Here is a 25,044-nt window from a genome sequence, read left to right on the forward strand (position 1 = left end):
ACTATTGTCAGTTATATTGGTTGATCTTGAAACATGAATCCAACTCTGTATTCCTGGGGTAACCCCTTGGTCATGATGTGTCATCCTTTTAATATAGTTAGATTCTATTTGCTAAAGTGTTGTTTAGAATTTTTGTATCTATGTTTATGAGGCACAGTCTATAGTTTTCTTGTAACTATTGCCTAATTTTGGCATCAGGTTAATTAATGCTGGCTTCATAGAATGGATTGAGAATTATTCCCTCTTCAGTTTTTTGTTTGTGTTTTTTTTTGGAAGAGTTTCTGTAGAATTGATATTACTTCTTCCTTAAATGTTGAATAGAATTGACCAGTGAAACCATCTGGGCCTGGAATTTTCTTGATGGAAAGGTTTTTAAGTACAAATTGAGTTTAACTGATAGAGGGCTGTTTTGGTTATATATTTCTTCCTGTTTTGAACATCTTTTTTGAGTTAAAATTCAAATACTATAATATTTACCCACTTAAAATGTATAATTCAGAGGCTTTTCATATCCTCCAAGTTGTGCAACCATCAATACAATTTTTGAGCATTTTCATTAACCCCCAAAAGAAGACCAGTACCCATTAAGCAGTCACACCTCACTACCCCCTCCTCTTCCTCCTGCCCCTGGAACCACAGACCTACTCTGGACGTTTAATATAAATGATTTATAAAATATGTGGTCTTTGTGATTGGCTTCTCTTACTTAACATAATATTGTCAAAGCCCATCTGTGTTGTATGCATGCCCCCGTACTTCATTCCTTTCTATTGCCAAATAATATTTCACTGTATAGATATACCACATTTTATTTATCCATTTATTAGTTGATGAACATTTAGATTGTTTCCACTTTTTGGTTTCTTATAAATAATGCTGATCTGAATATTTGCATATAAGTTTTTATGTGGACATGTTTTCAGTTCTTTTGGGTATATTTAAAAAAAGATTTATAGTAGTGATTTTGAGCTCAGAATGGTCTCTATCTCATTAATGCCAATTCATGCAATTTAGTTCACATTTATATGCATCAGTTACAGGGAGAGCCTGGGGGAACTCTGCATGTGGGATGAAAGAGTAACAGGGTGGTTGCCTTTTTTTTTTTTTTTTGGCAGTCTCCTTACTGACCAGGAAATATTCTGTATAAAAGCCCTCAGTCAAATCTGTAACTTCGCCACTTCTCCTCTGATCTTAATTGCCTTGGCACTGCTCTTCTCTGTGAGATACTCATTGGAAATGGAAGACCCTTTCTGAAAGAATGGTCCCTTCTTCTGGGGACCCTTGCCAAGGGCTGATAGTTGGGAATGTATGACATAATGAAAATGCAGGCCAGTATCCTAACAGTCTCCCCTAACCCTGTGTGTGACCTTTCTTTATTAGGGTATGTGAGGTTGAAAGTTTGTATACAGTCCTGGTGTTCACATCATTCTTTTTTTTTTTTTTTTTTTGTTAAAGATTTTATTTATTTATTTATTTGAGACAGAGAGAATGAGAGACAGCATGAGAGGGAGGAGGAGGGTCAGAGGGAGAAGCAGACTCCCTGCCGAGCAGGGAGCCCGATGCGGGACTCGATCCTGGGACTCCAGGATCATGACCTGAGCCGAAGGCAGTCGCTTAACCAACTGAGCCACCCAGGCACCCCACATCATTCTTCATCATTCACTTTTTCTGTGTACTTTTGGGGAGAGCATTAAAAAAATTCCCCTTTTAGATTTCCTTGAGGATTTAAAAAACAGCTAACATGTCTTGAGCGCTTCTAGTGTGGTAGACACTGAGCTAAGCAGATTAAATACTGTATCTCATTTACTTCTCTCATTCCTTTAAGATGATGTTACTCCATTTTTCATGTGGAACTGGAGTGGTTATAGAACTTTCCCAAGGTCACAGATAGAGTTAAAAGATAGAAGTAAGACTTGATCCCAGATTTATTGCATTATAAAGTTGTAGCTACCAAGGTCTTAGTTATTAACACTTAGTATTTGAGCCACACATCCTTTATATTTAAAATGAGCTCATGTATGCTAGTTTTGTGTTTACTTGACATGTTTGTGGTTGCTTTGCACATGGTGGCCGTCTCAGGGTGAGTACAACACAGAATCAATTAAATATTAGGGGAGTACATTCTTGACCATAAGTAAAATTACATACTGTGAAAAAAAATATTAGGGGAAAATCTATTACTACTGAGTAAGCCCTTGTTTGTGCTCTGAACTTTAATTGATCCTTTAACACCCAGCACCATGAAAACCTCTTCTGTAGGCTTCTCAGAAAAACAGCTGCATCAGTCTTTATGTATTCAAAGTACTTCATACTGGCTTCTGATGCAAATGGTGACTATACATTTGCTTGTCTGCCTGTTATATATTTAAAAAATACATTTCCTTAAAAATATAGAGAGATAACATACATACCACAAAGTTTTCTCACTGTAAGTGTACAGTTGTATAATTTTTATTAAGTTTACTGGGTTGTGCAACCATCAGTATAATCCAGTTTTAGAACATTTCCATCTCCCCATAAAGTTCCCTCATGCCTACTGTCACCCAAGCCCTGTTGCCATCCCCAAGCACAGGCAGCCTTTGATCTGCTTCTGTATCTGTAGACACGCCTCTTCCGGACATCTCATATAAGTGAATCAAGTCACATGTGGTCTTTTGTGTCTGACTTTTTACTCAGCATATTGGTTTTGAAGTTCACCCATGTTAGAGCATGCATTCTGTCACTTTCTTATTGCTGTATAGTATTCTCTGGTATGGATATGCCACATTTTGTTTATGGCTTCATAGGTTGATGGACATTGGGGTGTTTGCACTTCTGGGCTGTTATGAATACTGTTGTGAACATTTGCATGCATGTCATTGTGTGCACATTTTCATTGCTTTTGAGTAGATACAGAGGAGTGGAATTGATGAGCCATGTGGTTACCATCTTTGATTCCTTGGGGGCAGAAACCTCACCTTGAAGTTTTAGTATTGCCTTTGTGGTCTTTAAATTCACTCATTTAGCATGCCCAACACATAGTGGGTCCTGAAACTCATCAGGAGAGATTTATGGTGCATCTTGTATGAACCTTTGGTTTTTATGCACACTCTCCCCGTTTCTCCATTTTGGAGAGTTTTATTCTTATCTCAGTTCCTTACAGTTTTAGCCAACAATCCTAACAGTATTGGATGGCCCCGATTCTTACTTCGAGCACAGCCGCACGTGTACTGAGACAGGACTCTAGGTGACAGTGACACATGAAGGATCCTAGAAAAGCTTATGGCTATTTTACAGTGTGTACACGATTCCTCTGTTGACCTGCATCAGTTTTCCTTTGTAAGCAACTTTATTCTTCAGTGTGAATGTAGCCCATATGCCCCATATCCCTTGGAGAAATGTTGATTTTCCTGTGGCTGTTGATGAGACAGGTTCCTTGTTGGATATTTGACAAAGTCAAGCATATTGTCTCTGGGCAGTTACTGTTTTTGACCAGCAACATCCCCAGGGGCAAGGACACATGCGTTTAGGAGAAGGAAATATCATTTTTCAGTGTCTAACTCATAATTGATTATGGTAGCAGAAGGGATTAGATTAAAAGGAGATCATGTCACAAGGACTGACACAGAATGCTCAGTATGGGTTCTTCTAATCTAGTTAGGAGCTTCATATTAATAATTTCTCAGTAGTGCTTAAGAGCATGAACTCTGGAGCCAGATGCCCAATGTTTGTGGTTTTTTTTTTTTTTAAAGGTTCTATTTAACCACTTCAGAGCTTTGTGACCCTAGGCAAGGAACTCAGTTCTGTAAGCCCGTTTTCTCATATAAATGCAATGAAGGTAATCATGGTAGTTGACAGCACTTGTGAGGAGCATTTTACAGCGCTGCTGTGGAGCTTTGCTAACTTAAATGAGATAATGTATTGAAATGTGACGCCTGGCGCTTGGTTGAATGCTCAGTAAATTTAAAACATTAATCTAAGAACAGAAAAACAAAACCAGTTCCCCAGGAGGCTTGTGGACAAGAGGCATGTTCTTGGACATGGGATAAATGGCCTCATTACAGAGACTTTCCGTTCAGACCTCAATAAAACAGGCGTTAGCTGCTCTGAACCAGTTGCTTAAACTCTGAGTCTGTTGCCTTTTTTATAAATGGAGTTAGTATCTTCCTCCGAATTTTTCTCCTTTCATGCATGCACCAGGTGAGGACTCGCTGTTGTGATGTGTGTGAAGGTGTTCTCCAGCTCTGCTACTTGCCGGGGACACTGAGGCAGTGCTGTGTGCGCACGCTGCTGCTGGACCTGGGCCTCTGCAGCGCTGAGCGCTGGTGAACGGTTTGCTAGACACACTGCTCCAATCATGTGTTCTGACTGACTGAGGCTACAGGGATAGTATTTTTCTCTCTCGTACTCTTTCTGCAGTATTTATCACCTAGCAAAGCGGGTACGTAGCAAATGCTTGGTATACTTAGGATGGCTAAGGCAAACTTGGGTTTTAAAAAATCGTAATGCCTTTTTTCTTGGTAAAGGAAGTCAGTGGTGGAGAAAAGAGTATTTATTTATTTTTTTTTAAATTTTTTTTTGAAAAATTTTATTTATTTGACAGAGAGAGACATAGTAAGAGAGGGAACACAAGCAGGGGGGAGTGGAAGAGGGAGAAGCAGGCCTCCTGCAGAGCAGGGAGCCCGATGCGGGGCTCGATCCCAGGAGCCTGGGATCATGACCTGAGCCGAAGGCAGACGCTTAACGACTGAGCCACCCAGGTGCCCCGAGAAAAGAGTATTTATAGGAGAGTTTGTCTGTGACATCATCCAGTCCACGGATCTGACCTCACACAAGGTACTTTGGGGAAATACTCAAGAGGTTGTATAGAAGAGCTGGTTTACCAGGTGAGCCCCTTCTGAATTTATGGTTTATACTGTGCCTCTGTGCTGCCGTATGTACTAAATATGTTTTTCTCTGGGAGAAAGAATTGATTTTAAATTAAGGCAAGAATTTTGGCTAGATAACATGTTTACATAAAATGTCACTTTTCATGATAAAGACTGATTGAGTGGGAGAACCCTTGGGCGTGGGTTCTTCCTTCCCTTCGTACCCTTTGCGGGAATTGGCGTAGGACCATTCGAGGTGTGGACGGCATGGTCTGTGTCTCTGGCACCAGGGTGAAGTTCACTTGGGATTTCCACCCCATTAGCCTGCAGACATCGCCACATCCACTTCAGTGTCTTAAAAAAGTTGCCTGAAGTGATAACTCTGCCTTCAGTAGAAGGAGAAAAAAAGGAAAATTGGAACTGCATGAGTTCTACAAAAGCATGTTGGAGTCACATAATGAAAAAGCAGATTTTTTTATTATGATGTTTCTCCATATTTGGCATTGCTGTAAATGGCTAACTAACATTTACTGCCAATTCAATACAAATGTGTGGTTTGGTAATACCAGAACAGCAAATTTAAATGAAAAATAAAAGTTAAACATTTCCACACAAGATTTTACAGTCTGACATTTCACTGTGTAGGTAAAAAGACATTTTTTTTTTTTTTTACTACAGATTATTATTCAGCATGAATAAAAAACTACAACTTTTATTTTTAAACAGGAGTCACTGGTTTTAATTTTTACACATTTTTAAAATTACTGTGATAAAAAATAATGAAAAAGCTTCTTAATAATGCCATACACAGTATAATATAGATTTGTCCCCATTATATAGCATTTGTTTAATATACAAAATAGAATATTGACACACTTGAATCTATATGTAGTTAAGCAAGTTATTTGAGGAGGGTATTTTCATACAGCCTTTCATCAGAAAATAAAATCCTTCTTTTAGGCATTTTCTAGAGAGAAGACAATCCTTTCCTGAAAACCTGGTCACTAATCCCTGGTGGACCAGGCTGACTGATCACAGTCTGGAAAATGATGCAACTTCCATTCAAAGTGGTTAAAGTGTCCTTACATTCCTCTTCTCCCATCCAACTCTCAAACCAGGCACGTGAAAACACATTCATTTACAGCTACAGTCTTGAGGGTGACCGGCCAACACTGAAATCTCACTGAGAGCTGCCAGGGTTCTTGAATTTTGACAGACCAGAGTCTAATCTTACTGTTCATTCCACAGTGATGTCGCTTTAGGGTATTAAACACAAAACTAAGCTAAGACTGATGGAGAAGAGGTGGTTTAGGTAAAAAACTGCCCCTGCCCCCCCCCCCCAAGTTCTGAAGTGAGGTCAGCTTTCCTTTGCACGCACACCCAGAGCTCACCTGATGCTAACTATCAAGCTCTTCAGACACGAGTCATGTTAGCTTTCCTTTTGGGGTGTCCTTTTCTTTTTCCTCTCTCCAGAAGGTAGATGCCCTTTCAGGTTCCCCTGCCAGAGTTTTAGACAAGCACTTGGACAGTGTCCCCAGCAAGGCCTAAAAACACCGAGAAGGACACATTTTTCCACTAGTAATTAAAAATACTTTACAGGATTTGCTGTAAGTCACCTCGGCATGTTGCCAACTCTCCCTCAAGTTGCTACAAACTTAGTTTGGGATGACAAGACACCACCTACGTAGAAAATGAAGCTGCTTTCCAATAGCACCGGATCTTTTCTCACTTAAATCGTAACTCTACTCAAACGTAGCTAAGATAACCTTCTTCCTTCCCACTTATTTCACAAGGGCACAACTTCTTTTCCATGTAGGATACAGCCTCCTAGTTTCACAAATGTCAGTTGCTTTTCTTTTGACCAAGTGCATGTGTCTCTTTTTTCACTGAACTCTATTTTTTTTGAGAACCAAAGTTGGAACTAAAATAAGAGTAACATGTGATGTGCTTTGTGGTTTTAACCATATAACCTTTCATAATGAACAATAATTTACCTTCCAGAAGCTCTTTTTGAGACTTAACACTGTCATTGATAATAATATTCAAGCGGTATTTCTTAGGCACCAAAAATTTCATATCCAGCTGGGTTACAGACCATCTTAAAATACTTTGAGATCAATTTAAACCATTACAAAAGGAACATTCCCTTTTAGAGAGCATTCAAAAAGCAAATGATTACATTTTTTATTAAATAATTTCTCCAAATACTGAAAAATAACAAATAACATTCAAAAAAGCATTCAAAGAAAACAAACATGTACTCGTTTTGTTTGGAAATGAACTCTAGTAGGATAGAAAGAAATTAGTGTATTATTTGGCAACCTATGGGATTCTGCACTATTTACAGACTGCTGGTACCTCTATGCGTCTTATTGCCAAAGTCCTGAAGCCCCCGTGTTGACCACGCTGCTGGAGGGGCTCTGTGCTCTGTGGGAAAGTAGCCCTGCTGTCAGGGAGTGCTGGGAGGGGGTGGGACGGCAGGCACCACCTCTCTGTCCCCGCCCCCCCCCCAACTGCACACTTGAGCCAGGGGAGACTCCGCCCACATACCTGGGCGGACAGACTCACTGTGGGAATGAGGAGGGCGGTCACCTACTGTGGGAGGCAGAGGATGACTCGCTCTGTGACCTGAATGGGATGGAGCCTCGGCAGCCTTCACAGCATATGGGGGCCGGTCTCCGTGTCCCTCTTTCCCTAGAGCAAACCTGTTGCGTTTCTGAGACCACTGCTGCCTGTATGAATGCTTGCACACACTATAAATCATATGGGTTCTCCATCAACATTTCTTTGACCCCTACAAAAAATATATAACATGTCGTGATAAAACAATCTCATCTAAAAATCATTCTTATTTTACACTATACAAGCTATTTTACAATCATTTTAATAAATTGCATGTAAAGCTGCAGTAGCCCTTCCCTTCCCAGATTAGTGAATACCAATATGATATATATCTGAAACTATAACTAAATATAAAAATATATTAGAAGTTTCATATTTTTTAATATTAGATTTTCAGTTTTCTATTACACAAATAATTTGGCCACCTTGAATAGAAATCAGATTTCTTGTGGCTTAGTAAATATAGGTTTTGAGTTTACAGAAAGTTGGTAAGGTGCACACAGAAAGGGCTACTACAGCTTCTATTTTGTTTAAAATCATTCTCAACAGTGAGGAGAAGTTCACAAGACTTTTGTTAAACTCTATGGCACACAGAGGGATGTGAGGCATGTGTAGTCTTACAAACATGGAAGTCTGACAGTTCGAAATCACAAAAATCAGTAGCTGAGCTTTCCTGCACCGCCAGGAAAGAGAGACCAATTGGTGATGGATGGGAATGTGAAAATGGGTGTCTGGCTACCTTTGCCATATTGGAAATTTATTTGGGGGGTCAAGTTGAGTGAGAGGAAATACTTGGTCTGATTCATCTCTCTCAGCTGGTTATCTGGAATCCTGACTTTTTCAAGAACTTATACAAACTACAACAAAAGGTCCTGAACGACCGTTGACCAACCTTCTTGCCATCTAGCCATAGCAGAGATAGGGCATTAAGTGCAAACAGGGCCTCTTGGTAGTTTTTTTTGTTGTTGGTGGTGTTTTTTTTTTGTTTTTAAATTAGTCGTTTGCAACCATCATCCACAGTTTACCGAGCAGGTCACTGGACTAGGTGCTCTACACCAGTTAGGACAGTTAATTTGCACAACCTAGAGAATTCTCCACTGAAGCAGATATATACAAAATATGAGCTTTTTTGACGAGAATACTGGAGATATGAGTCAATTTTTGTGGTCTTCTGACAGCTAAGGGCCATCAGGTTAGAAGCACCAACCCATTTTCACACAGAAGATTAATGTTTAGAGTTTGTTTAGGAAAGCTATGAACTAGCTGCCCATCTTAAACAGCTGTACAATAACTTGGATACAAAAATTATGTAAGAAAAAATGAGCAAGCATAGTTCGCTGAATATAAAGGAAATTGTTAAAATCAGACAGTAATAGCTATAAAAGGCACAACTTCCCTTTTCTGATATACACTTGTAAACTTTTTTTCAGGTTTCCATGCATAAATCAAAAAATACTATCCTAACTATACAGGGGAAAATACACCAACAAAAATTCTAGAAAACTTTGTCCAGCCAGCTGTGAAAAGTATGAGCAGAAAGTTTGTCACGCAGACTTCAGGCACTGGGGGTTTAGGTGCCATCCTTACCTGACAGTGGAGATCACCCCCCATGACTGCGGCTCATTTCTGGGGTCCACCTACTATCACTCTCTACTCTTCCCACCACTGAGAAGTGATGACTTACCTGCTTCTGTTGCCAAGTCTTGGCCCTCTATAAACCACATGTAGTGCGTATTTAAAACAAAACGAAAACAAAGACCAGACAAAAACAGGAAAAAATAAAACAGCAAAACCGCTACAGGACAAATTGATAGTTTGTACAATAAAAGCTATAAATTCAACTTTCTTTAAGGCAACCTTTCTTGTTAAGGCAGTCACTTTTGATGAAACAGAAGTTTTTTGATATTTCCACTTGAATATTTTGGTATCTGATTGGTGATGATTTCAGCCAACATCTCTGGGAATTCAATACTCATGGTCTTATCCAAAAATGTTTGGAAGCAAAAGTTAAGGAGACTTTCAGCCACCTGCAAGAGAAAATATACAAACGATTATTCTTAAAAACTTACTGGTAGGAATATCTTGTACTTTTTGGCCTCTAATTTAGAAAATACATCTGACCTAGAATATACCAATCTTTGCTGGACTCCACCAGATAAAGAAGTTCAGTTAAATAAAGTGGGCATTCAGGTTACCAGGCACATTTTGGATTCTTTAGAATTGTATACAGAATTACATGGTGAACTCTAGTACAATAATATGTGAAGGACATATGCTAATTTAATTGATTAGTCATATAAAAACAGGATATTGATGTTTTTTAGTTAAACAGTGCTATTAAATTCTGTACTGGCATCAGGATGTTCTATGCATGTGACTAGATGAAATAATATTTCATAACTGGCCTTAGGAGAAATGTGTGCCAAACTGAGGTTGACAACATGAGCTCCAACCATCACCAAAATCCGCCAACAGGAAAAAAACCAAAACAAAACCGAAACTATTGAGGTATCATTATATATAATCAATCAGATTATATGTAATTATAATTAACCCAATGTCCCAGACAATATTCCGGATATCAGGTCTTAGGTCTGACACTTACATTATGCATGGAGTCCAAGAGTTTTGTCAGTTGGTAAAAGCGCTGCCAGTTCTGGCTGGAGTTCCCTTCCCTCTTCACAATGGCTTTTCCTAGCTCTTTGATGTAGGTCATTCGAATTTCATCAAATAGCTCTTGGCTCTTCAAGCCTTCCTTAGGAACTAAAAGGTTAAGATGTTGTCAAGAAAAGAATTTTCTCATGGTAACTCTGCCTATGTGCCTGTAGGACATTTGTTATTAATAGCACGCTTCCTGACATACCCTATATATACACTCTGAATACATTCTATGAAAACACAAGCATTTCATGGGCTCAGGAAAGTACAGGCAAGAGAGATTAGGGGATAATAGAAAATTGGAGGATTTAACCTGGAGTCATGCCCTGCTGGGGAGCATGTATCTGCCTTCCCTTGTGTACTTAGAAAATACCTTATGGATTCTAGGTTGTAAAACTGGTATCAAGTCAGTCGTTTTATATTACTCTTTAAAAACTGGTACCGGGGAGAAGGACTGTGAACGGAAGGTTAATCATGTTGTCCGTGAATCCTGCAAAGACTGGCTTTTGTACACGGCCAAATTTCTCAAAGTGTGTTCCTAGGAACTCTGGTTCTGTGTTAAATGGTTAGGGAAAAAAGGATTTGGTCAAAATGTAAGCAAAACTAAAGGCTAATACAAAGTTAGGCAGATTACTGGTTTTCAGGGTTTGTCAGAGCCAAAATCAGGCACTTTCTAGGGAGGTGAGCATGTTGTTTCCCAAACTTCACTTCCTGTTGCTGACCTCTTAGAAAATGCTGGAATTCAGGAAAAGCACGGGCTTTAGGAACAAGTTTTAATTCTTACTTGCCCTGTGGATTTGAGAATAACCTGCCTGAGCTGTGTCTCCTACTCTTTCTCATTGAGGGTCTTTTTTTTTAATTTGTATATATTGCAAAATGTTCACAATACATCTATACTTAACATCCATCACCATATATTAAACATATTTTTTCTTGTGATGAAAACGTTTAAAATTTACTCAGCAACTTTCACATATATAATATATAGTACTAATAACGATAATCACCATGCTGCATGTGATAGCCACGACTTATTTATTTTATGCCTGGAAGTTTGTCCTTTTTAACCCCCTTCCCCCGCTTTCTCCCACCCTTCAATCCACCCTCCTGTGGAGACCACCAGTCTGTTCTCTGTACAAACGAGCCTATCTCCTTGTTTGTTTTTAGAGTCCACATATAAGTGAGATTCAATACTTATTTGTACTTGTCTTCCTCTGACTGGCTTCCTTCACTTAGCCTAATGCCCTCAAGGTCCATCCATGTTGTTGCGAGTAGCAAGATGGCACTCTTTTCGATGGTGGAATAATATTCCATCGAATATATGTATACTGTATATACCATATAGATCCCATTTTTATCCATTCATCCATAGATGAACACTTCAGTTGTTTGTGTCTTGGTTATTGTAAATAGTTATTGCCATGAATATGAGGCTACATATATTTTTCAAGTTAGTGTTTTCATTTTGTGTGGACAAATGCCCAGAAGTGGAATTACCGGGTCATGCAGTAGTCCTATTTTTAACTTTTTTTTTTTTTTTTTTTAAAGATTTTATTTATTTATTTGACAGAGAGAGGCACAGCGAGAGAGGGAACACAAGCAGGGGGAGTGGGAGAGGAAGAAGCAGGCTTCCCGCCGAGCAGGGAGCCCGATGTGGGGCTCGATCACAGGACCCTGAGATCATGACCTGAGCCGAAGGCAGACGCTGAACGACTGAGCCACCCAGGCGCCCCCTATTTTTAACTTCTTGAGGAACATCCATACTGTTTTCCACACTGGCTGCACCACTTTGCATTCCCACCAGAAGTGTGCAGAGTTCCCTCTTCTCCACACCTCTGCCAACACTTACTTTTTGTCTTTTTGATAACAGACATTCTAATAGATGTGAGATGAGATATGGCTTTGATTTGCCTTTCCCTGTTAATCACTAGTAATGATGAGCACCTTTTCACGTGCCTGTTGGCCAGTCAGGATTTGCAAGTATTTTCTCCCATTCTGTAGGTTGCCTTTTCATTTTGTTGATCATTTTCTTTGCTGTGCAGAAGCTTTATAGTTAGATGTGGTGCCAGATTTTTCTTTTTACTTTTTTGGCCTTTGCTTTTGGTGCTGGATTCAGAAAGTCATTGCCAAGACTGATGTTAAGGAGCTTACTGCCTCTGTTTTCTTCTAGGAGTTTTATAGTTTCAGGTCTTACGTTCAAGTCTTTGATTCATTTTTGGGTTAATTTTTGTGTATGGTGTAAGATAGTCGTCCACTTTCAGTCTTTTGCATATAGCTGTCCATTTTTCCCAGTATCATTTATTGAAGAAACTGTTCTTTCCCCATTGGACACTCTTTTTTTTTTTTTTTTTTTTAAAGATTTTATTTATTTGACAGAGAAGGACACAGCAAGAGAGGGAACACAAGCAGGGGGGAGTGGGAGAGGGAGAAGCAGACTCCCCGCCGAGCAGGGAGCCCGATGCGGGACTCGATCCAGGGACTCCAGGATCATGACCTGAGCCGAAGGCAGTTGCTTAACCAACTGAGCCACCCAGGCGCCCTCCCCATTGGACACTCTTGGCTACTTTGTTGTAAATTAATTGACCATCTATGTCTGGGTTTATGTCTGTGCTCTCTAGTCTCTCCATTGAACTCTGTGCCTCTTGTCTCTTTTTATGCTGGCGCGGTCTTGTTTTTATGACTACAGCTTTGTAATATAGTTTGAAGCCAGGGAGTGTGATGCCTCTAGCTTTGTTCTTCATTCTCTAGGTTTCTTTGGCTATTCTGGGTCTTATTTATAGTTCCATACAGAATTTAGGATTATTTGTTCTGTGAAAAATGCCATTGGAATTTTAAGAGGGATTGCATTTGGAAATATGGACATTTTGACAGTATTCTTCCAATCCATGAATGTGGAATATCTTTCCATTTATTTCTGTCATCTTCAATTTCTCTCATCAGTGTCTTAAGAGTTTTCAGTGTACAGGTCTTTCACCTCCTTGTATACATTTTATTCCTAGATACTTTATTATTTTTGATGCAAATGTAAATGGAGTTATATTCTTAATTTCTCTTTCTGCTAGTTCATTATTAGTGTATAGAACTGCAACAGATTTTTGCATATTGATTTTGTATCCTGCATGGTTAGTAAATCTATTTGTTCTAACAGTCTTTTTGTGGAGTCTTTAAGATTGTAATATCATGTCATCTGCCAAGAGAGTTTTATTTAGTCCTTTTAGATTTGAATGCCTTTTATTTCTTGTCTAATTGCTCTGGCTAGAACCTTAATACTGTGTTGAATAAAAGTGATGACAGGGGATATCCTTGTCTTAATTCCTGATCTTAGAGGGAGAGCTTTCAGCTTTTCACCATTGAGTATGATGTTAGCTGTAGGTTGTCATATATGGCCTTTATTATGCTGAGGTTATGTTCCCTATATACTCATTTTGTTGAAAGTTTTTATCATAAATGCCGAATTTTGTTAGATGCTTTTTCTGCACCTGTCGAGATGATTTTTACCTTTTATTTTGTTAATGCAGTGTATCACTCTCCCTGGATTTGGACTAGAGCTAGAACAAGGAAAACATTCTGATTCTATGAAACAGTACTTGGCATTTGTAAGATGTCAGTATTACTGTGAAAACGAAGGCTACTTAATCAGAAGTGGTAAGAGCCTACCATGTTAAAAAATGGGTTAATATATTACAGATAACCTAATTATTGTTAATATCTTAAATATTAAAATTTAATATTTTCACTGATAGTTTATCCGTAATTTTTTTTCTTGCATGTTACCCGATTTCTAAAAATAATGATGGGAGAAGCCCTATGCAGTGCTTACATTTAAAAGAATTTCATCTGTCCCAAATTACCCCTAATTATCCTTGTAGCTCCATGAATTTTTTGCTTCATGTGGTTAAGCCATATACTTAGAATTACTTTCCTGGTAGTAGAATGCTTTATGTAAGGAGTATCTTTAAATAAAGAGCTGTTTTTTGTTTTTTTTCCCTACTTTACTACTTTAAAGTCTGTGCTGATAATAAATGTAGCTGCCATAGATTTCTTTTGGTTTAAAACAGTGGTCAGCAAACCATGACCAGTGGCCTAGTCCCACCAGGAGCCTGTGTTTGTAAATAAAGTTTTATTGCAACATAACCATGCTTGTTCTTTCTCTTGTTGACTGTGTTCATTCTATACGCAGCAGAGTTGAGCAGCTGTGATAGTGTGTATACAAAACTGAAAACATTTACCATCTGACACCCTATAGTGCAAGTTTATCATCACTGGGTTACTTACTGTATGGACTTTTACTTCAGTCATTCAGTAGCTTTATTTACATATTCTCATGTCAATAGCATAAAGTTGGGTTTTTTTGGGTTTTTTTAAATACAGTCTTGGATTTTTTTGTGGGTCTTTTTTTTTTACCTTGGAGCTTTTATCTCCTATTTAATGAAATTGCTGATAAATTTATTTATACACCATTTGTTACTTTCCCTTACCATGCATTTGTTTATGCTCTCCCCCCTCATTTCATTTGGATTGCTTTTCCTTACCATGTTTGCCCCAGCTGCCACCCCCATCCACCAACTTGGTGGTTCGGTACTTTGCAGTCAAATGCTCTACCCCTGAGCTGGTTCGGTACTTTGTATACCTCTATCTTTAGCCATCATTACTGAAATTTTTTTAAAAAAAGATTTTATTTGAGAGAGAGAGCGCGCACAAGCAGGGGGAACTGCAGGCAGAGGGAGAAGCAGACTCCCTGCTGAGCAAGGAGCCCAATGTGGGGCTTGATCTCAGGGCCCTGAGATCATGACCTGAGCCTAAGGCAGACGCTTAACCGACCGAGCCACCCAGGTGCCCCTGAAATTTAAACACTCATTCTTATCAACCTACCCTTCTTGCTTATGTGTAATTATTGTGTATTTCAATTGTTTTTTAGACCCTTCAAAACACTACTGTTATTTTATACAATAAATATTAGTTTAAACGTATCTACAGATTTACCATGCTCTGTTCTTTTTTCCTTTTTGGAGATGGGACTCCTTTCCCTTAGCCTAAGTATACCCTTCAATCTTACTTTACTGAGGATCTCTGGTGGCAAACTTTCTTTTCACCTTCATTAAAAAAAGAATGGACTGGTACATTTGACTATTCACATGTCAGGTAATCGATATATCTGGGTTAAGAGCTATCATGTTTGTCACTGTTTTCTACTCATTGCACTGGTTCTTTTGTAATCCTTGCCTCTTTTCTACCTTCCGTGGTTTTTGCTGAGCATTTCGTATGATTCTAGATTCTCTCCTCTCAGTCTATTATTACTTATTTCTAAAGCTGTTTTCAGTGCTTACCCTGGAGATCCCCATATACACAGACAACTGATCTACAGCTCCTTTAAATAAGACGGCTCTACTTGATCTGTAGTGCAGGTGCCTACAAACAGTACGTGTGGGTCCTCTCTCCTGTCGCGCATTTCCTTCATCCGCATGTTATGATCATCTCATGCACTGTTGCTAAATTACTTTCCACAGTTGTGGGTCAGATCACACAAGAAGAAAAATGAATTTTCATCTTTATTGTTTCCTCCTCTCATGCTCTCCTTTCTGCAGATCCACGTTTCTGAACTGCATCATTTTCATTTCCTCTGAAGAACTTCTTAAACATTTTACGCAAGGCAGGTCTTGTAGTGACTAATTCTGTTTTTGTTTGAGACTCTATTTCACCCTTACTTTTTTTTTTTTTTAAAGATTTTTTATTTATTTGACAGAGAGAGACACAGCGAGAGAGGGAACACAAGCAGGGGGAGTGGGAGAGGGAGAAGCAGGCTTCCCGCGGAGCAGGGAGCCCGATGTGGGGCTCGATCCCAGGACCCTGAGATCATGACCTGAGCCGAAGGCAGACGCTTAACGACTGAGCCACCCAGGCGCCCCTCACCCTTACTTTTGAAGGATAATTTCACTGGATACATAATTGTAGATTGATTTAACCCTAAATATTTCACTTGACTCTCTTCTTGCATGTGTAGTTGCTGATGAGAATCTGATGTCATTTTTATCCTTGTTCCTCTATGGGTAAGCTGTTTTTTTCCCCCTCTGGCTTCTTTCAGGATTTTTTCTTTGGTTTTCTCCAGTTTGAGTAAAATTCGCCTTGATGTAGATTTTTTGGTATTTATCTTCTTTGGAGTTTTTTGAGCTTCCTGGGTCTGTGTTTTGGCATCTGTCATTAATTTTGGAAAATTCTCAGCCATTATTATTTCATATATTTCTTCCATTCCTTTCTTCTACTTCTTATGTCCCCATTACTTCTATGTGACACATTGTGTAATGGCGCCCACAGTTCCTGAATACTCCATTCCATGTTGTTTTTATCCTTCTCTTTGCATTTGAGTTTGGGACTCTGCCATGTCTGATCTACTGATGAGCATTCTTCATTTGTATTACAGTATTTTTAGTCTCTAGCATTTCCTTTTGTTTCTTTCCTAGAGTTTCCACCTCTCTGCTTACATTACCCATGTGTTCTTCAATGTTGTTTTTTTCCATTAGAGCCCTTAACATAGTAATCATGGTTATGTTAAATTCCCTATCTGATAATTTTAACATCTGTGTCATAGCTGAGCTGGGTCCAATGCTTGTGTGTCTCTTCAGACTGTTTTTTGTTGCTTTTTAGCTTGCATACCTTACCATCTTTTTTGTTTTTTTCCTGAAAGGTGGATATAGATAGATCAGAGTGGAGGTAATGATGCATTTAGTATGAGGTTTTATGTTAATCTGGCCAGGAGCTGGACTGTTTCATGTTGGCCATAGAGGTGTTTAACAGAAACTGAAACCTGTTTCCCTGTTTTTATTGGTTTCCCTTGTTGTTTTGGGTTTCCCGGAGAACTCCTTAAATGGCTGTGCTCCGCAGTTCTGGCAGTTGTAATCCAGTTACTATCCTGGAGCCCTACAGGGTGGTTAGGTGTTGGGGATGTGGGGGGGGGGGTCTTAATCCTTTTATGATGACATCTGTGTTATCATGACCTTCAGGAGCGTTTCTGAACCTCCTCCCCCACCTCTTACAGGAGACAGGAAGGGAGAGGAGGCTGCAATGATCTTTCTGCCCTTTCCCTCAGGTCAGATAAAGCTCTCTTACAGCGGTTTCCCTCAGAGAGCAAAAACAGGGGGCTCTTTCTCTGATCTTCACGGTGAGAATGTGGTGTGGCTTCTGCAGGTAAACTGCAAGGAAGTGTGGGGAGACAACCCCCATAGTTTTTAATTTTCAAGCTCTTCCTCTCTCTCCAGCAATTCATCAGAATTACGGTGAGTGTTCCAGCAGTTCCCGGCTCCCGATGCTTCTGTCCCCCTGTTTCTCTAGATTTTGATGTGGCCATTTGCCTTATGACCTCAATTATCTGATCGATCCAAGAAAAGTTACTGATTTTCAGTTCAGCTTCTTCTTGTTGAGGATGGGAATGGCAGCATCCAAGCTGTTTACTTGTAAGAGCTGAAGTCCACCTTCATTTTCCAATATTTTTTTCCTTAGCACTGTTTCAGCCCTCCTCCCTCACTCATGCCTCTTATCCTGTTCATTTACGTACATGATTTACATGTACATATATATACATGTAAAAAACTGTATTCTCGCTAAAAATTTAATAAGTTTAAAGAGAGAGGTTGGAAACATATGTGTAATATACCCTCTGAGTACAGCTAACCTCTTTGGGTTCTTGCCTGCTGGTGGTCTAGCATATTTTAGTGGGAGGTTAGGGTACCTATTCTAGTGTTCTGTCAGACTAGAAATCTGATTATATCTAATGGTATGTATTTTATTCCTTCTTGATTCTATGCTTTTTTTTTTTTTTTAAGGAACCAGTGATACTAGTTTAGTTTACTTTTTCGTATCCTCTGCAATGATAAAAGTACATGTAGTACTGTGAGTGTGGCATGTATAAAACGTAAATCACCTTTTTTTTTACAAATAAGATTGGTTAGTATTTGGCACTTATCTGTACCTAGATATGATGATCAGAATTTTAACTGTTTAACTCAAAAGACATCAAGCTCACATCCTTAACAAGTGTGCTGTGTTAGGTAGCCTTAAGGTCTCTAGCAATGATCTTTTCCTTGAGGTTTTCTGAGAACAAAGGTAGTATGAAAGCATTAATGATACGTGTGCCTTGGAAAAGCTGAAACAGTCACATGCAACATCTATCCCTTCAAGTTATTTGACAGCTTTGAAACCAGAGTTACTCATGGAAAGAAGACTTTTTGAAACATTGCAAATTTATTTGTATATGAAAGAAGTATTCAGTCATCAACTTTGTATTTTATAAACACTAACCTGGTATGTAATTTTTGTTGGAATAGCCTGTAAGTGTATAACACCAACTGTTCACAGACCTTTTATGGGTTGTTGAAAACGCCACCTTTTACTAACAAGAGACTTTGTATTTTTCAAAAGCTTTCTAGGTTCACTAAGTAATGCCTTTGCTGGCCACAACTAGCCTCACTCAAGTTTATACACCAGTCCCTTTAGATTGTTCCGTAAATGCTTGCTGCTGTTTTCTAGATGGAATACCTCCATCCCCCAGGGCGGCAGCAGCACTGCATTGGCCAGTCCTCTAACAGCCAGCAGGTACGCCTTCCGTACGCCCTGTTTTTCTCCCATAATTTCTTAGACATAGTCCTCGTGTCACTACTTTTCGACCTAGTGGTGGTACCGAAGGTCACAGGCAGGAGGAGGTCTGTACACACTCCGGATGAACAGAGGCTCCTGCAGAGCTCACATACCTCTCTCTTTCCCCGTGGCACCTAGCTGTCTTACTAATCTTGGTATCATTGGCTGTGCCTTTGTAAAATTCGGCATTTATGAAAACCCTAAGTTGTCTGACTAGCAGAGAATATACAAACACACCTCTAAAGTTTCTACACGTTTACATTTCATACTTCTGACATACTTAGAAGTGAATTTTAGAAGCCAAGAGGTGTTCTACCAACCTGAAGAGAGAAGCAATAAGGTTTTCATACAGAGATACTCTTCATAAGAGACCTGAAGCTTCTGTAACTCGGAGGAAACATACAGCATGTGTCTACATTGGTCATACATACAGGGGAGGGTCATTCTGTTCCTGTGAAAGACAAACACCAGCGTTTGAGTTAGTTACCCCCCAAAGTACACTTGTCTGTTTTATCTTACACAACTATGAACTTACAAAGGAAACTCTAACTATTGCTATTAATGCTAATTCCCTATAGGTGAGAACTGTGAGAAAGGAAACTCGTTCCTGGGTCCACAGGACCTAAAGAGAGTACTGAATAATCTAACTGGAGAAATTAGTTTTCTGTTGTGCATGCCATAGATTGTTTTATGTACTCAATTTCCGCAGGAATCCATTCTAAACACTTCTTACCAGTTGCTCATTTAAACCAGGGTTTGATGGCAGCATTTGAGTCTGGTCGTTATCTGGTAGAGTGTAAGTCATACTGGCCAGGAAGTTTGTCTGGCTCGATCCCTGCTACTCGGACCAGGCTTACTAGGAATGTGATAAGTACACGCTGTTTCCTCTAATGCATTCTCCATCATGTTATCCTCTGTTTGAAAGCCTCCACTAGCTGCTTTTTGCTCCTGGAATACAATTTCAACTCCATTTCCTGGCCTACAAGCTTCCGCTTGATCCACTTCTCTCAAGCTCGTAAGGGAGTTCCACCTTTTGCTCTCGTTTCTTCTGCCAGCCCCTACTTTTCACACTTGTTCTTCTGTACTGTTTGGTGCTCGGCTCCCTACAGAGGTCTTCTGTGGTCCCCAAAACTAAAGTAGACTGCACCCCTTCCTCCCCCCAGTCACACTATTGTATCATGGCTCTCCAAAATAATTTCGTTTATTTATTTCATTTCCCCATTGGAATGTTAGCAGGGGCCTCATCTATTGTGCTCACAGTTACAGCGCAAGCTCCTAAAATAGTGTCTGGCACTTGGTAGGGACTCATCTATCACCGAGAGGTATCATCACCAATAGAGAAAGAACACCAACTTTAACTCAGGATTCAGTTCAGCCAGGATTTCTGGACTAGGGTTTTATGCAGCTAGCTTGCCTGATAGCAGAAAGGTGAAATTTCTGCTTTAGGTAGTTTGTATTTATCCTGCCAGATAAGTGACCTCGTAGCAGTATAAAGATGTGTTCTGAATCTAGAATTAACCCAGGACTTGCAGCTTCTTTCACGGTCTTTAAAAATATCTGGAGCTAGTATCATCCAGTCTCTATTAAAACACTTAAAATAATGTGAGCTTACCACATGGTAAGGCAGGCCCATCCATTTAACACTGCTCCAACAGATGCTTTTCTGGAACTTTTACACATTGTTTTGGGGCCTAGCTCACCCAAAAGATAAAAGAGTATCTCTGTAGGCTCTCCTCCTCACTCCCAACTGTGCCTTTCTTTTTCCTCCAAACATCCCGTTTGTTGAATGATATAAATTTCCATATTAAAGTTGTCACTCTTAATTTTAATACAGCATCCAGTTCTAAACACAAACTACTCAGAATGGATCGACTCATATAGGGTGCAATGGGACTACTCTAATAATGGGATTTAAGGTTTCATCGATTCTTCTGACCTCTGGTCAAAAGCACCCCAGCTCTCACAATTAAATCTTCATTTCTTACTCTGCTCTGACCATGGATATGTGTGTGAGAGGGTGAGAACTCCGTGGCTTCATTCTCCTAAAGGAGATAAGTTAGTAGGCACAGAAAATTGTAATATAAGGTAGAAAAGAGCTAGGGATATACAGCAGAGAGGTCTTAGAAGGTGCTGAGTTGAGATGCCTGAGGAACAGAGTCTGAGTGGGAGTGCTGTGAGAGAGACAAAGAGGCCAGGTTCTGGGAAGCCAGAAACCATGCTGAGTATGTACCCGGTGGGCAGGGTGGAGACTTTGAGGACATCTGCGTGTTGGGGAGGTATGTAATGGGATCAAACTGTATTTTTGTAAGAAAAAAATTGTCAACATGATGGAGGACACAAAGGAGGCAGAAAACTAGTCAGGAAACGACTGCAATGAGGTCCGGGGAAGGGATGCCTCAAATACTTCACAGATGGAAGCAGAGGCCTAGTGGAAACAAGAATAGCTCATGTATAAAATCTGAAAATCTGATTGGTTCTCTCCCATTTAAAAACAACTGTCCAAGTCCTAACATGGAGTAGGCCTTGCCATGACATGAGGATCCTTGCCATGACATAAGAATCCTTTGGCCTCCCCGTCAGCCAAGATGTCCTCATCTGTAGTTGTCCCTATTCAAAGTGAGATCAACTGACCCCAGAGTTGACCCCAACTATATTAAAAAGTACCCTCCATGGTGGCTCGGTAGGTTAAGTGTCTGACTCTTGGTATCGGCTCAGGTCATGATCTCTCATGATGTCAGGTCCTGGGATAGAGTCCCTCGTTAGGCTCTGGGCTAGGCGGGGAGTCTGCTTGAGAAGCTCTCTCTCCCTCTTCCTCTGACCCTCCTCCTGCTTACTCACTCTCTAAAATTGATAAATCTTAAAAAACGTACCTTTCAATATGTCCTGGGACAGTAATAATAATGCCCCATGTCCATTTGGCCTACCATTAAGCATTGATAAATAACTCTATTTCAAGAAACCTGACAGAATTGATTCAGTCCTGAATGATCCCAACAGCAATCCATCAGGAAGACATCAGCTGGTTAAAAATACCCTACGAACACAGGGAAAATGACTCACAAATAACTTACTCATTAATAATCAGATCAGGAGCGAAACATAGCATGCTTCCACTTGAATGTCTATATGATCTCCAGCCCAGGGCAAATGCCATGAGGAACATCCATGAATATTGCAGTAGGGTCATTTGGTCGTCCAGGTGTAAGTTCCTGAAGCCTGAATTAAGAGAAGTAAAGGTGTGAGGAAACACTCTAGTCGCCAAAGAGAAGGCTATCTCTCTGGGAACTGCCACAGACCAGATAGGACTTTAGCCTTGTTTGGGGGGACCCCTGACAGAGAAAGTGAAGCACCGAGGGGGCATAGTTCTCCTCTGACACGTTCAGATCAAAGCCCACAAGTGCTTTTTAATAGCATCCAATGTAATCTTTCTCCCTGTTTAAGCAAATTGAGTCTTGACTTGGTACATTATTCAATGAATTTAGTTTTAAAAATGTCCCCTGATAGTTACACCTCTTTCCTTCTTGACAAGAGTAGGAATACAAGAGTAGGAATGACAGGAGGTCAGGGTACTTCATTCTTGCTCTGTCTCTTCTCTATCGGAGTGAACATAAGCTTGTCAAATCTGCAGCCGTAAAGTCTGGCTGACACCGATGTGGACCTCTGCTGTTCCACACCAAGTTCCAACAGGGGGACTTCAATTTCATATGATCTTAAAGATGAGATGAACTCAGATTTCCATTCCATTTATCCAGTTAAGAGTTTAGTACATCCTGACAAAGTGTCACCATACCTGATTTTTACCAATTTTACCCTGAGTCTTAAAAGTGATACACTGAAGGAAAACAAACGGAGTTCTGAGAAGTATTCTACATGTTCTTGCCCTAGATTTGGGTGAAAAAGGAATTCTGAGTAGGTGCTGTGACTCTAGTTCTGACAGGACCTTGTCTGACCTCAAATCACTCTGCTCTGAGCAACAATCTGAAAAGCAGGGAGCAGTGTACGAGTTTTATTATGAACTCACCACTCCCATGCTTTCTGGCCTCTTCTCCTCCTCAGTTCTGGGGCCTGACCAGGGCAAACAGGGCAGGTCGTGGGACGTGGATGGACAGAGCCAGAGTGCCCCTGCTGAAGACTATACAGCTCTGTACCTTGGCCAAGTCCCCTTCCGAGGCTTACCTGGTATCGCCTTGGCCCATTTCACTGCCGCAATCACTTGCCGCCCACCTAACATGTTCAGTGTGGTCATGATCCGCCAAGTCGAATCTGGGACAGAGCTGTCATACCCTGCATATAACACCTCAGGCTCAATGACCTCCAGCAGGGACACCAGCGTAGGGGTGAGCTGTGGTAATGTTGCAGGAACTATTGTTTTGTTAGCAGGATTTTCAGAAGTTTCTTGTGACGTTCCTGGAGTGGCCTGCTGAATTCCTTTTATCTTTTTCTTTGTTTTTCGAGCTGTGGGTGTTAAAAAATATATATATACACACAAGAAATGAGTTCTAATGGGAAGGTCTGGGTGGCAGAGTTTCTTCAGGGAAGTATTTTAATTTCTGAAACTATCAATTATAAAGTGACACGGAAGAAGAGAAGGCAAAGAGTCAAGAGGAACCCATTTGTATATGAAGCCAGGTAATTTTTCATTGGTTATCCTTTATATAAAATTAAGTGTCTTTCAATATTGTGCTAAAGCAATCTAAAGAAAGCACTTCTAGAGATTCTTGCGTGAATTAATTTCTGTCTCACTTTCCCTCCAAAGTTGAAATTTTCATTGGTTCAATAAGGCAGTACTTTCACTAGCATTTGAAAGAAAGAATCCAAGCTTGTAATAGCAGACTAGATACTGGGGCTTAGGGTTAACCTAAAATTATGGTATTAAGGAAGAGAGCTATATTACTGGTAACTTCGTACAGGGTCCCCTTCGTCTCAAGAAAGTATTATGATGACATTGCAGATCCCATGCTAGAAGCAGTAACTCCCAACAGCAGAAATGTCCAGTTTTTATGTCTACATGAGAGCTGTTGAGTCTAGAAACATTTGGGGAGATGAAGAGAAAACTTTATATTTCTTCATATATTATTAGTGGGAAATTTCCCTTTTGTAAGAGATTTATATTGATTCCATAAACCTAAAGCATCCTTTTTCATATGTACAAAGTAAAGCGATATCAAATTATAATACAGATTCATATTCTTGAAGTTACAAATGAGAGTGTTTCTTTTTAACTCCATATGCTGCTGAAGGCAACACAGAGTACTCTTAAATAGAAAGTACTCAGAGATCCAAGGAAGGGCAATGAACAGAATTCATATGAAAGAAGAAATGTATCCACCTCACTAATCAGGGATACAACCCATTTTGCTAAGACAAAAGTAAATATTCATCACCTTTAAAATTATTGTTAGATTCTTTGTCCTTAAAATGACAGCATGGTCCCATTATTGTGTACTGTGTTGAATATGATAGGGAGAAATTGAAGAATCCTCACGTAACATTTCAAAACACAGAAAAAGGATCATGACAGAGCTGTTTTTATTTTACCATGCTCTACTGAAAACATAGTATGGTGTGGTAGTAATGACCATAAATCTGAAGCCAGCATGTTAGAATTTAAACCCTGGCTCTGTCATGCAGTTGGTGGAGTCTCCCAGTTATTTCCTGGGCCTTAGTTTCCCTCTCTATACAGTGAGGGTAATACTGGTACCTCACTCAGAGGGTGGCTGTGGATTAAATCAATTAAAATATGTAAAAGGCTTAGAACAGTTGGTGGCTCCCATTAAGTGCTACAGAGCTATCATTACCTCCACTGGTGGTAGAATAGGGCTTTAGAGTATTTTGAATGTAGATAGTACAGCTGGAGAGAGGAGTGATCAACTTTAAAAAAAGAAAGTGCTACTACACCTAACATAAGGCAACACTTTAAACACCAAAGGTACATTTCAAAATCGTGGCAAGTACTTCATCCCCAATCAGTGCCCTGAGACAGTACTCTAAAGACCCCCATTCTCCACACCTTAACGCCTACACTCCACATGAGAACAGGGTGAAGGACAGTGACAGGCTGGCAGATTTTCAAAAATCTTCTGTATTTAGTATAGAATTAATTTCTTACAATTTATCTATAGCCCCGAGAGAACTAATGCTTTTGAATAAAGCTCAAAAATATTGACTAGAGCCAGAATGAGTACTAGTATGTTTTCATATAACCTAAGAAGTTGTTAACTGAATTATCTCAGCAGCCACTATTTTTAAGCACTTGACTAAGATTTTTACTTGATACCGAGTTCCTGAC

The 25,044-nt window shown here is 39.8% G+C and overlaps 1 protein-coding gene across 3 annotated transcripts in view; it reads right to left on the reverse strand.

Annotated features, from left to right (window-relative positions):
- Nucleotides 1-5,310: 5,310 nt before the first annotated feature.
- NR3C1 (nuclear receptor subfamily 3 group C member 1) overlaps nucleotides 5,311-25,044 on the reverse strand; it is a 126,912-nt gene continuing 107,178 nt past the window's right edge. For all 3 annotated transcript variants that reach the window (XM_021701997.2, XM_021701995.2, XM_044916743.1), the window contains 5 exons: nucleotides 22,932-23,210; nucleotides 21,827-21,971; nucleotides 19,076-19,206; nucleotides 10,075-10,232; nucleotides 5,311-9,496 (listed from right to left, as the gene is read on the reverse strand). In XM_021701997.2, the coding sequence (XP_021557672.1) occupies nucleotides 9,344-9,496; nucleotides 10,075-10,232; nucleotides 19,076-19,206; nucleotides 21,827-21,971; nucleotides 22,932-23,210 (866 nt within the window). In that variant the 3' untranslated portion in view covers nucleotides 5,311-9,343. The remainder of the gene's footprint in view (nucleotides 9,497-10,074; nucleotides 10,233-19,075; nucleotides 19,207-21,826; nucleotides 21,972-22,931; nucleotides 23,211-25,044) is intronic.

The sequence above is a fragment of the Neomonachus schauinslandi genome, chromosome 7 (assembly GCF_002201575.2).
Source record: "Neomonachus schauinslandi chromosome 7, ASM220157v2, whole genome shotgun sequence".
Taxonomy (NCBI): domain Eukaryota; kingdom Metazoa; phylum Chordata; class Mammalia; order Carnivora; family Phocidae; genus Neomonachus; species Neomonachus schauinslandi.